This window comes from Narcine bancroftii, chromosome 4 (genome assembly GCF_036971445.1).
Source record: "Narcine bancroftii isolate sNarBan1 chromosome 4, sNarBan1.hap1, whole genome shotgun sequence".
NCBI classification, from domain to species: Eukaryota; Metazoa; Chordata; class Chondrichthyes; order Torpediniformes; family Narcinidae; genus Narcine; species Narcine bancroftii.
Window position 1 is genome coordinate 304,919,735 of NC_091472.1, and position 13,375 is coordinate 304,933,109.

Sequence of the window (13,375 nt, forward strand, 5' to 3'; positions counted from 1 at the left end):
TCAGTCTCAAATGAAATATTTGTCCAATTTAAACGACTTCGTGTATATTTGTGATGTTAAAATAAGAAAGGCTATGTTTCTACCTTTTGAATATTTTGTTCTTTGAACTGTTATTTTCAAAACAAATGTTAATATATTTGAAAATCCGATTGATATTTTGAATGCGGAAGCTTTAAGTGAACTCTCTTCAGCTATTTTCTAAATAATGGCTTATTATTTTACTTCTTTATTGGAATCACGATTTACTATATGAGTAAATCATGAAACATCATTCCGGTGTTTTATGTATATTTTTAAAATAAGCGTTGTTCATATTTCCCTCATTTTCTTTACCTAGGGCATTTCTGATTTGATATGGTGTCGTTTTCTTACATGGATTAATGCTATGTAAAAATTAAAACAACTCACTCTTCAACTATGTCGAAGTTTTATATTTCTTGTAAATTATTTCGACATATTTTAGTACATCAACGTTTATCATATTGAACTGTACATTGCTTGAATAAATGTTTCAGAATTCATTGCTATATTGCGTTTTATCTGTAAAATTCTAATAAAGGGAATAAATATAGACTGTTTCATTTATAAACTGGAAGGAACTAAAAGGGAAAAGATGCTATTTGATGTTTTAATGACATATGTTTGATCGCCCGTGAGCTTTTCTGGTATTTTGTAAGCATAATTGAAGATACTCTAAATTTGCAAGCTATCCATTTAGCTGTGCTTTAAAACAAACTATGAACAGCATAATTTGTCAGAATTATTTCACTCTGCCATGTCCAGACGTGAGGAAAATGCCAAATTGCCTCCCATTCCACTCGAATACAATTCCGAGATTTCTTTAAAAACTGCTCCATTTCAAAATTCAATTTTCGCGTTTTGCAGATGAATTGAAAACATTGACACGTTTATCACATAAAAGCATTACCTAAACATTGCACCCAAATAATTACTGTAAATCAATAAAGTGGATTGTCCTGTGGATATCAGGAGCGATTACTTTACATTTGGCTTGCCAAAATTTTCACAGTGCAATCTCTTGCCGTTTGCACACTATAGACTTTCTTTCATTCCTTTGATAGAACTGAGACCCTTGGAAATATCACGAGCTCCGCACAGATGGCAAAAGGAAGTATTCATTGTAGCGTCCCTGTTGGCAACCGTGTGTAAATAATACAATACATGATGATATGGGTAATGTGTTCAAAGCAGTTAAAACCCAGCCTGGGATTTCCAACTCACTCCTTCAAGTAAAAGATGGGGTGAATATTGAAGTTCAAGGAAGTGGAAGTGGGGTGGAGGCAATAAATCAGCTCCTAGTTTCAAAATAGACATATTAAGTGATGAAATTTTGAATTATGTGAGATTCATTGCTTTCATATGAGCACTAACTTAGTAGGTGATAATGCTGTTGACCCTGCCATCTTTATTTACCACCTGCTTACAATTGCTAACCATGTTCCTGTGCCCTGTACTGTTGGTCAAACGTAGCAACAAATGTAACAGATTTGTTTCCTCATGTTACACGCAAAGTCTGACAATTCTCCGTTAAATTTGTTGGAACTTTGTGACATTAAAATAGATTTCTGCAGGGATGTTCACACTTCTGACGTCAGATTTCTATTCACCCTTGACCTTGACTATGGTTATAGTCTTTGACCTTGACTTCATTTAGCATCATGAATAATAAAAGCTATCTTGACCACGGAATTAGTTCGCCATCTGCTGGATAACCTGCTCTAAAACATGAAGGAACACAGTTGTTGGAACTGAAGCGCGGGCTTCAAGATGGTCGTTCGGTCGTAACTTTAGGTTGGAGAATTTTGCCATTTTTTTTTTATTTTCATGGGCTTAATGATGAGTCGCGTGAGCATCTTTTGTTCAAGGAAAACACGAGAAAAAAAATGTCTGATATTTTCGAAGGCCAGTGTTCAACGTGTAAAAAACTGAGGTATGTTTCGCATTGATTTCACGAAGTCACGCATAATATAATATTGGTCTATTTGGTATTTAGATCCCTGGAAACACGGCGCATCCCGAATTGGAATTTTGTTCTCAGTGATACTGGCCCTCCGCACGGGTGGTTTCTATGAAAGTATGGCATTTGGTTCGGTTTTATGTTGATTTTATTTTTCAATGTGCAGCAATAAAATATCAGAAAGGCTAACCTGGATCGCATAAGAAGTTTGAGAAACAGAATTAACAATGAAACAGCTTTTTCTGTTGTAGAGGGTGTAAAACGAGCTTCGGGACCCAAGTTGCATGAAATCAAATGAAAATTTCATGGTGTGCAACCTGACGCCCAGCTTCAAAATGAAATGGCAAAGTATATATTAATCTTAAACATTGTCAGTAGATGCATAGTAAACAAATCAGCGACTTGATCTCATTCGACATTGACCTTGAACTGCGCTGCAGTTTAATTTCAGAGTATTTTCAAGATTTTGCAAGATTCGATAGGGAGCCTTTGTAATTGTTTTTGGATTTTCATGTGCTGCTGAAGAAAACCTTTTTCGAGATTTTTTTGTGGAGAATCGTTGGGTCATAAAAGGACAGGGGACAAACAGTCCTTTTTCCTTCCGGTGGTGGTGATTTTACTGCTCGTGATTTGTACTGAAAGGACTATTTCTTGGTGAAGTTGTAGATAGGCATGTATATTTAAAGAGCGAAGCACTTTGTTCAATTATAGACTTGATATGGCAAACTAAACAAAATATGTAGTTTCTGCAGTCGATGCCACGCTAGATAGGTTACTTTAGGATGCATGCGTGACTTTTGGTTATCTAAAATAAATGTTGACAGAATAAAATGTATAGTTCGATAAGGATGTACACATTTGGATTAATGTTATCTCATACGGGTTTCAGCTGATAATTGGTCAAGCGCCATGTTAATGTTTTAATCATTAAGAATTGTGATGTTTCTCGCGTGGTTTTGCAAATCAGTTAACTATCAAAGTTTAAAGCAGATCAACGCAAGAAACGGATACGCTCTTGTGATCTCGAAACCAACGTTGGAAAATCTGCTGCTATTGACTTCAGCAAAAATGTCCAGATTTCCATTCGTTTAGAATTAAAGTGAGCGTTTGCGACGCTCTAATTTACAGATGACAATCTTCAGACATCTTGTACTTTTTCAACTAAGCCCCTTCAAATTAAAGAAGGATCAAATCCAATTTTCAAAAATCTACTTGAATAGTCGAATTGTAAACATAAATTTATAATCGAATTACCGTCAGTAGCTTTTAAACCTAGCCGCGCTCGACAGGGCTGCACAACACGATTCGGTTAAAATATGGACACGCTGGGAACAGAGCCATTTTAGTTTTCACCAACAAATGAATTACAGGTTTAAATGTGATAAACGAGTTGATTTTGAAAAATAAAAATGCCTGCGATTATTACATTTGACTACGAGATAGGGGGCATGTTTATCATTCACTTTCCAGCAAAAATAATGTCGATGGACGCACGGTATAATTTTATTATTAAGGTTTATTTTCGTGCTAAACACGGAACCAAACCTTAGCACATTGCATTCTACTTGTAAATTGGCGCATTCGATTTTTTGAAATAGTCTCAAAATTATTTTGGCATAAAATATCTTTTTCTAACCTCTTTAGGTTCGCCAGTTTGATTATTGAAAGTCTTCGTTTCATTAACAACAGAAATAAAATATGTAAGTTGTCGAATTGGATGTGGTTCACAAGGGATTTGGACTGTACGAAAATACTTACTGATACACGAATAAACAAACGTGGAAATGCTGATGGAAATAAAAATGATTTTATTGGAAATGCTCCACGTTTATTTGACTTAAATGGATATTACTCTTGGATACCATTAAAAAAGAATGTATTATCTCAGCTAATGTATCAGATGAGTTTGACGTTTTGAACAATTTTAACTGTTACTTAAGATAACATGGAACAATTTCGGGTTGAAAGCAAATACAATATACGTTTATCAAATTCATCAAATGTCGAATTTAACCAATCGAGCAGTGATCCGGAGGCACGATTGCAAACAGGATGTCACAATTATTACATGAAGGTATTTTTTTTCTGAACTCTCTTTGCATCCCGCCACGGCATCGCACTAACAGCCGTAAGTGGATGAAAGTACACATGGACGTGGACTTGGACATTTCGGTCGCGAGTTGTGTTGGGACGAAGGCGGTGCCAAAGAAAAAAAGCTGCTTCCGCTTGTCTTGTGATCCTCCTGGAGCCAATCGGGGATCGCCTTTCATTTATCTCTGTCTGGAAGCTAAATAGGAGACAGAGAAGATCTGATCGCGCTTCTCGGAAATGTGCGAGCACAATCTGCTAAATTCAGGTTATGTCGGCTCTCTGTTAAATTTTGCCAGCCCGGAGCCCTTCTACTTCCCTAACCTGCGTCCGAATGCGGCTCAACTGGCAAATCTGTCACCAGCACTTTCTTGCACCCGCAGGGAGGTGTGCTCGTTCCCGTGGACTTCCAGTCCATGCGCATCGCCGCCGCAGAGCCGCGCCTTCAGCGGCTACTCGCAGTCCTATCTCAGCAACTCAGTCTCCATCAGCATCAATAGGCATGGATCAGACAAAGCCGCAGCCGGCGAAGAGCCTAACAAATATTACTTCCAAGACAGCAGCCGAAAACTGGACGAGAGATGCAGACACAATCAGTCCTATCCAAGTGATACCAACATCCCCTCTTCAGTCAACATCAATCCTGCCAAGTACGAGTACCTCAACGTGGAAACATCTCTCCATGGCTCGTCATTACATAATCAAGGCTTTGAATTGAATTCCACCTCTCCCTCTGTAAATGAAGACGGCAAGCAATGTGTGAGCCTCAATATGTCATTACAGTCATCAGTTACGCCAATGTGCAACAGATCCGCCGATGGTAGAGTATCAGTGCAACATTAAAACAATGGCCATTTGAATAATGCGGTATCCTTCCTTGTTCAACGTGCTACCTGTCATCTTGACGTGAATTTCAGTTGTGGAACAGCAAACAGAGATCCTGGAACAGTTAAAACTATCAAAAGCACCATGATTGTAAATTCAAAGCTATTCTGACGAAATAATAACAAACAATGAAACTCAAAACATGATGACAAATCATTGGTGATAAATACTTATCTTCACTAGCACGTAAATTACAACGCAGATATTGCAGTCGACTTTTAACGAGGAAGAGAATGTATCTGATTTCCAACGATTTGTCATTTTATTTAAGAAAAAGTCAAGGAGATCGCTCTGTTCGGATTTAAATTAGAGAGTTTTTCGTGTTAACTGTGACATAATATGAAGGCAATAAGATAGATCATTTAAATTTTTGTGTTAATTATACTTGGCTCTTGACTCGTTTAATGGCTTAATAGCGTTGTCTTTCGTTTGTAAGATTAAAGGTCACCCAAATAGAAAACATCGTGTCTAATAATAATAAAAATGTCGATTTCTAAATGCTGACAACGGCCTGAACTCAAACAAAAATCGCACTTAAAAGTATGAATCGCTTTGGGATGAGTATGTTAAAGTGCCGCAATTTCTTTAGCGTGTTCTTTTCTAATTTCCACTTGCAGGGTTATCGTGGTGCCCAACCCAAGGGAGGACAAGGAGGAAACGCAAGCCGTACACAAAGCAACAAATAGCTGAACTTGAAAATGAATTCCTCGCGAACGAGTTTATCAATCGACAGAAGAGGAAGGAATTGTCCGATAGACTAAATCTGAGCGACCAGCAAGTGAAAATCTGGTTTCAAAACCGGCGCATGAAAAAGAAGAGACTTGTTATGCGCGAACAAACGCTTTCACTCTTTTAGGCCAAAGTAAAGTTTAAATGTGAGTTTCAAGGTCGTGAATTGAACTTTGTCTGGTAATTAAGCTTGCTCACAGAAAGCATGTAGATCAAGAACATCCATTGTTTTAATGGAAAGGTGCTCCTTTGATGTGCTGTCATATAAAACAGCTATCGACCATTCCATTGCCACTGCCTCTAGTCCAGGGCGTGTTGGTTTAGTTAAACCTCAGCAACATACAGGGACTGAGATGCAAACTACGGATACCTCATGAAATTTTGTTACAGCAGGAAATTAATCGACAGGCAAAGATAAAGAGACTTTTTTTTTTAGCCTGTTTCTTGCTGTTCATGCATAACATGCCAGCGCCTTCTCATCATCATTAGTTAGTTTCGATGACATTTGTAATTAGTTTATGTCTTCGGTTTGTTTAAATTGTTCCACAACTGTCCACTTGAACAACACGCAGATTTTCTGCATTTTGAGAATGTAAGTACAAAAGACAATTAAAATTGAACCTTAGTATTTTAATCGTAAGTATATAAATATTATGCATGCACTCTACCTATGAAAATGGAGTAAGAATAAAACGAATGTTGAAACAAATGTACATTTGTATATCAGTCATATTCTTTCCTTATTGTGTTGTAGAGTTGGAGGCGGTAAACCGATTAATTCTAAGACGAATTAAGATCTTGTAATGATACATGTTTAACCAGCAGTGCTAAATTCCTGTTTTGAAATTGGTGGCGTTCACGGGATACATGATTTAAATTGTGTTATTGGTGCTATGTTGTTCTCAAGATTGCACCGACCCAGGCTGCATTATTCGGAGTTATTTTTCTGAAATTACAGGTGAACCTGGCAGGTACAATAAAACAAGTGCCAGAAAATAAATAAACATGCGGTTGATAAACAGTTCCTTATTTGTATTTTTCTTGCTTGCTTTGAAGAGCCACATGGAGCATAATAATAAAAACACGCTTCTTTTTATACAATTAATTTATTGGTATTGTTCTGGTTCAGTAACATATTTACTGAGGGGACGAATTCAAAAATGATCCAGTATTTATGCCCTCAAATTTTATTTCGGACCTCTAACTTTGACGCACACGCTGCGGAAATAGCAAGAGCCCAAATAGACAAATTACAAGGTAGATCGCTTCCAAATCAATCGCTTCCAAGCCATGTCATTGAGAAGGCGCCAATGTTGCGCCATTACTACGAACTCGTTTCCCACAATTTCTTTTTAACCGAGTTTACCTATTAACTTGAGGATTGGACTGGGGAACATACAGCGGCCGCTTGGATATTTTAAAACATTTTTTTTTTAATTGAAATATATCGAATGCGGAATAAACTTCTTTCCATACAAATGCGATAACGGTGCCCAATAGAATCTGGAAATAATTAAAGAAACCCGTGATCTTATCTTTCACTTTTAATGTATTGGGTTTAATTTGTTAAAAAGCGATTTAATTCTCTAGTTTGAGAGATATTATGGAAAACCTATTTTCATGCCGGTATTTGGAAGGAAATATTTAGATGCCTCACTATGGGAATCTAAACTATTAATTTGAAATTATTCTCCCTCTGAATCGCTAGAAAGAACAGATATCAAACAAACAAGTGAAGACAAAAGTTTTAAAAAAAGTTCAAATGAAATCACACAGTCTTTCGGGTAGATTAGAAGTTATTTGATCGATTATAAGATGCGACCTATTTTATTTGAAGCCATAATTCGCTTTTTATTCGTAATTTCCTGCGGCTTGATGGGGCGACTTAACTTTTTTGCCCAACAGATTAGAAATTATTGCTTCCTAGAACTAAAGCAATAGTGATCGATTTTCAAGAATGGAGTCAACCTCTTCCGAAGGAGATCATTTCACTTCCATGTTATGAATAACATCACGGCCGGGTCCTAAACGAACTCATTTTATTAATTCCCGGTTTCAAGTATGCACGTAAATGTTTCATTCGATCAAGTTGTGATGGCTAATCAACGAGGGCATTTGGATAAACTCTTTGCATCTGTGTCTGAACATTTAGCGGAAGATGTAAACGAGAACAAGTGACACGCACTCTCTTTACTTCTCTTTCTCGCAAATCAGGGCGGAGGTGGGCAGAAAACAACCAGTCCCGCCATTTGTCTGGGTTCCCATTAATTAAGCATGCACCGTGCGATTTTTATTATTTTTAAAAAAAGAGTTTATTGAAACATATCAACACAAATAAATAAGAATTGGTCACAGTGTTATATTAATCCTTTCGTGATACATCAACAGAAGGTGTCACAAATAAGAAGCGAACAGTTAATTTTTGGGATAATGACGCGCCTCAAATTCAAACAGTGTTTTGTTTCAGTTGATCGATGTAGATGAGGATTGTACTGCAAACCACGCACTCACATATTTAACAGAATTTAAATGATTCTCGCGCTAGTTAAAATGCTTCCTTGCGGTAAAACGATGTCCTAGTTCTTGGGCTTCGTGCTTATAGCAAGTAAATGAAAGGGGGAAAAAAAAGATGCCCTGTGGCCCCGACGTTAGACGCATTTCTCTGTGTCCCTGTAGACGGGGCCATGTAAAGAGAAATACCCTAGTTGTCCAGAGCCTTTTACTTGACGTGGAGGCGGGTTTTATGACAGAAAATACTTCAGATTGGGACAAATGGATAAAAGTTCCACCAAATTCCATTTTACCAGGATTTATATGATATTTTGTGGATTCAACCATGAAATAGATTGAAATGAACGCATGCAATAATTTGCAAAGATATTGTTTATTTACTGCGAGAACTCCGTGCAATCACAGACATTTCCACTGCTTCTTTGACTTTAAATCGCACGAATATGCACAGACTCTTGAACCGTGTAGACTTTTCCAGAGTCCGAAGCGATATAAACATCGAAAGGCCATACATTCATCTAAATCAAAAATATCTGTTATTTATTATCCTCTGGTTCAAATTGTAAATAAAAGTGCCCGGGATTCCAGTACTTGCACGTTATGAATTGACTTGCCAATTAACTTAAAAATTGAATTGTAAACATCGTCATGAGAGTTTAAAGTCTGGTATTTTGAGGGGTATCATCAGCCCTGAGCGTGGCGCCGAATTTCTGATTTTTTTTTCTGCTGCACGATAGGGGATTACTATTACATATGGATTATTATTTCACTCCGTAATTTGCATTAATCTGTTGGATAAGATTAATTAAAAGATGCATTTACATCCAAATATATTGCAACAGTGCAACAGAATATACAGCAATTTTAACCCGAGCTTTCGGAATTTGTTCGACATTCGGTTGAATTGATCAGAATCTCTTTTCCATCTCAGTTTTATTGTCGAGCTGCCAGGCGGTGTCTCTACGCGCTCTCCAGATACTGGGGGCGCCATAACAAAGTTAAGGTCAAGTTAGAGTCTCTTTTTGGACCGCAGAAGCCTAACATTCCACTGATCGTGTACTTTGCTTGACCAATGAATGTTGCTTTCCACGTTGGAAATATGTGAAGTTAGCCGAGGTGCAAACACAAAACGAAGCGAATATTTTGCTGGATCTTCAAAATTGAAACTAGATCGTCGCCTTGATGCATTGCGTAAGAAAAAAAATCTACCCTTCAAACTCCTTTAGTTCTTCGATTTATATCGCATGTAAGAGAATAATATTCAAACTTGTACAATATAAAAATATTCATCTTGTAAAGCGAATTAACATTGTTTCATTATCAACGTTCTGCTGAGTGTTAAATGTTTTGTGAGCAACGACCATTAAGTGAGCTCCGAACACGAGACGAGAACAAAGGCCATGCTTAATTCTCGTTCTACTTGTGGCTGTTGCCATATTATTCAGATCTATTGGCTAATGCTATTTGATAGTTCCGTTTTTATCAATCGTGGCAAATTGCATTGGATTTTTTTTTGCCAGCACATTAACCTTTTGCAGTAACTATATAGAACAACAAAAGTTATAATCAAAGCACAATTTAACTAATTGTATAATTCACGAATATATGAACAGAAGGCCCGGCCATGAGATCTACAATAGTAAAACAAAATAAGGTTGAAACAGAAAGCTTACAATTCCCCTATGTGGAATGTGTGCGTTGGAAGTGTAACTTAACTGCAGTGATACTCAATTCCCTGCACGCAATCCTATATTCGTGTTTACAGTATTTTTTCTTGTAATCATCACCACTAAACCATACACTAGATCAGGCAGCAGTATTCGGTTTTAATTTTTTTAATTGTGTTGAGATTAATTGACATTAATATTTTACAATAAACACGATAAAGTCCTGACTAATCCAAGCAGTGTCACATGTCTTCTGCTGGCATCGACCGGATGTCACATTTTATATCTGTGCTCGTAGAATAAACTAATCTAACGTCACATGTCTGCTACTTTTGGACGTTTCTATGAATCCATATATTCCAGGGGAAAAAAAATCTGTAACCATTGGAAGAAATTGGTTCAATACACAACGATAAAGCCTTCCCATTCTGTCAGGATAGGGGCTACTCTTCCGTTGTTCGCGTGCGTTGCACAGCATTATGACTTAAATGGCCAAATGTAGCCTGGCCAACGCTGTGTGATATTTAGTCTTTTGTAAGTAATCACAAGCATTCGCTGATGAATGCATGAAGCTGAAATCAATGCGAATGGAACTTTTTCGCTGTTGAACTATTGTTCCGCTATATCAATGGGGATTTGATAGTTTAACCAGCTTAACCGGCTGAATTGTCTGGTATTCCATTAAAACCGCTGCAATGTAGAATCAAACACGTTTTAAATCAGAATTTCGCTCTTAGGTCAATCAAACTATCTCGAAAAGAAATATCCAGATTGTTGGAATGAGGTCCATCAAGGATAGCAGTGCGCTGGTCTTAATCCTGAAGAGTACTGAAAACAAATTCTGAGCTGTTATAATGCGATTTGGCATTGTCTACCTTTCCATTGTTTTAATTTTGCAGTCCATAAAGGAACCTACGCCATTACTGTGAAACACGTGCACCTCGCGTAACTCTGGTGTCCTGAGAATATTGTAAATATTGTAATACAGCCATATTTTGGTGTTAATCGTCAGGGGGTGGGGGCTTGTTCCTGCAGTTCACGAGGCTCTAGCCTTCGAAATATTGTGTGATTTATATATTTTCTTGGAGTGCTAAAATATTACGTCAAATTCAAACTCACAGGACAGTTTTTAAGTAACGTAATTATTTGAATGTGATAAAATAAAAGTTCTTTTCATATCCTTGTCAATAAAAAGTTCCAAAATGATTTTATATATATATATGTAAGACTGAAAATGTCAACAAGTTCTTTAATTATGATACATGTAATGAAAATTATATACGAAATTATAGCGTCATGAAGCATTTTCATTTACCAACCCAAAATTGTTTATAAATTAGTTTAGTTACCCAAGGAATTAATTATTCCATTATAAAAATTAATAATTTTATATTCTCTCTGACAGAATATGGTTCACTTTTATGAATACGAGTTCGCCTGCCAGTGAAACTTAATTGACAATTTTGAAGTTTCCATAAATGCAAATGAATCTGTGAGAGACTATGATGCGAGCACTTAATTGTTTATTATAGAGTTTGCTTATTCCTGAGTCAAAACACGAACCTTGGTCCTGAGAAAGGAACACAGCTAACTAATAACAACTGAAAGCCGATAGGCTCATTTCGAATTATCTACGGGTTCCCAAGGATGGATCTAATGATATATGGTAATTTCTACATTGGATCACATGACTCTTTTACCCTTAGAATCAATCAAGATGAATTCCACGTCAGCTTACGTTCCCATTTTTTTTTTTCTTTCGCCGTCCCGTCCATACGCCTTTAGAGTAGAATAGATGGAGCATGTTTAACGCCATCAATCCTGATAATTCGTTCTCGAAACCAGGAAAACAAAAGATGACTGAGTTTGAAGACCGTGGTAGCTGCAACTCGAGCATGTATCTACCCAGCTGCACGTACTATGTTTCAGCCCAAGATTTTTCGGCAGTGTCAACGTTCTTACCGCAGACCAATTCTTGCCAAATGACATTTCCTTACTCTAATTTAGCTCAAGTTCAACCTGTTCGAGAAATGTCGTTCAGAGATTACGGGTTAGAACATCCGACTAAATGGCATTACAGAAGCAACTATACTCCTTATTGCCCTGCAGAAGAGATAATGCACAGAGATTATATCCAGCCACCAGTCAGAACGGGAATGTTGTTTAAAAGTGATAACGTGTACAGTCAGCACGCAAGCTCAAATCCATCTTGCAATTTCTACACCACAGTTGGCAGGAATGGAATACTCCCGCAAGGTTTTGACCAGTTTTTTGAGACAGCCTATGGGATATCTGACTCTTCTAATTCTGAACAGTTGACCGAAAAGTCCGTGTCTACGTGCCAGAGCATTACAACATCTGATAAAGTTTCCTTGGGTCAGATGAAAGAAAATGCAACCGAAAAGACCACTGGCGAGTCATCCGGTACCAGCGCGTCCGACAAAAACAGCCTATCCAGTAGGTGCAGTGGTAACCTAGGGTTAGAACATAGGGCCAACACATTTTGTCTCACAAATTTTTATGTGAAATTTTATAACCAGATGCAGGATTTTATATACCCTATAATATCTGTTTAAAGCCTTAAAGGTTGTTTACGATGGGAAATCGGATTAGGTGGGCTCTTTGAATATGCAAAATGATGAATACTCGATTTTAAATTATTACAATAATTCCTGTATTATCATTGCGATTTGTCCAGCTGTTTCTTTCTGTTTTATTATTTGCGAATCTATTTGTTCGTACGAAGAAGACAAAGCTTCGCTAAGGTTCATTTCTGTTACTTTGCTTTCAATATAAATAACACACCACAATAAATTAATAAAAACGCATTTAAATACAGTATATATCTATATCTATATAGATATATATCTATCTATCTATATAGATAGATAGATATATAGATATATATATATTAATGATTGAATGCGAGGTATAATCGAATAGAATAATTTCGTTTTTCTCCATTTCATATCGAGTTTAGCCAGGCACAAGGAAATTAAAATGTCGCCTATTTGGTAGAAGATCGTTTGTAACTCTTTTAACACTTTTCCATCAGCTGCGCTGCGATCCAGAAAGAAAAGATGTCCTTACACCAAATATCAGATCCGGGAACTCGAGCGAGAATTTTTCTTCAATGTCTACATAAACAAGGAAAAGCGCTTGCAATTGTCGAGAATGTTAAACCTCACCGACCGACAAGTTAAAATATGGTTCCAGAATCGGAGAATGAAAGAAAAGAAATTTAGCAGAGATCGACTGCACTTTTTTACTGGTAATCCTTTACTGTGACTATAATACAGTTTACAGCGATGGATTCCTTTTGACCTACTCTTCATTGCCTTAATCAATATTTATTTCCACAAGGAGGGATTGCAAATTTGATGGAAGAGTTCTGCTGTTCTTACGTGGAAACCAGGTTAAATGATTGACATAGAATTGGATTTAAGGCGACGTGGTAGTGCAGATAACATGGGCGTAATATTAATTAGGGGACATTGTTACCTCAGCATTCATGTTA

The 13,375-nt window shown here is 37.0% G+C and overlaps 2 protein-coding genes across 2 annotated transcripts; both read left to right on the plus strand.

Annotated features, from left to right (window-relative positions):
* The first annotated feature begins 4,306 nt into the window (after positions 1 to 4,306).
* On the plus strand, positions 4,307 to 5,807 carry hoxd12a (homeobox D12a). The gene is made up of 2 exons (XM_069930543.1): positions 4,307 to 4,886; positions 5,569 to 5,807. The coding sequence occupies exons 1-2, from the start codon at positions 4,307 to 4,309 to the stop codon at positions 5,805 to 5,807; spliced, it is 819 nt and encodes a 272-aa protein (XP_069786644.1).
* A 5,853-nt stretch (positions 5,808 to 11,660) lies between these two features.
* Positions 11,661 to 13,146, plus strand: hoxd11a (homeobox D11a). The gene is made up of 2 exons (XM_069930544.1): positions 11,661 to 12,315; positions 12,914 to 13,146. The coding sequence occupies exons 1-2, from the start codon at positions 11,661 to 11,663 to the stop codon at positions 13,144 to 13,146; spliced, it is 888 nt and encodes a 295-aa protein (XP_069786645.1).
* The last annotated feature ends 229 nt before the right edge of the window (positions 13,147 to 13,375 follow it).

What these genes read in the sequence shown, in the direction of transcription:
- hoxd11a (XM_069930544.1), top strand. Translation starts at nt 11,661, where the DNA reads ATGTTTAACGCCATCAATCCTGATAATTCGTTCTCGAAACCAGGAAAA. An exon ending in CGACAAAAACAGCCTATCCA is followed by an intron (nt 12,316 to 12,913) that starts GTAGGTGCAGTG and finishes CTTTTCCATCAG; the next exon opens with CTGCGCTGCGATCCAGAAAG.
- hoxd12a (XM_069930543.1), top strand. Translation starts at nt 4,307, where the DNA reads ATGTGCGAGCACAATCTGCTAAATTCAGGTTATGTCGGCTCTCTGTTA. An exon ending in GTGCAACAGATCCGCCGATG is followed by an intron (nt 4,887 to 5,568) that starts GTAGAGTATCAG and finishes TTCCACTTGCAG; the next exon opens with GGTTATCGTGGTGCCCAACC.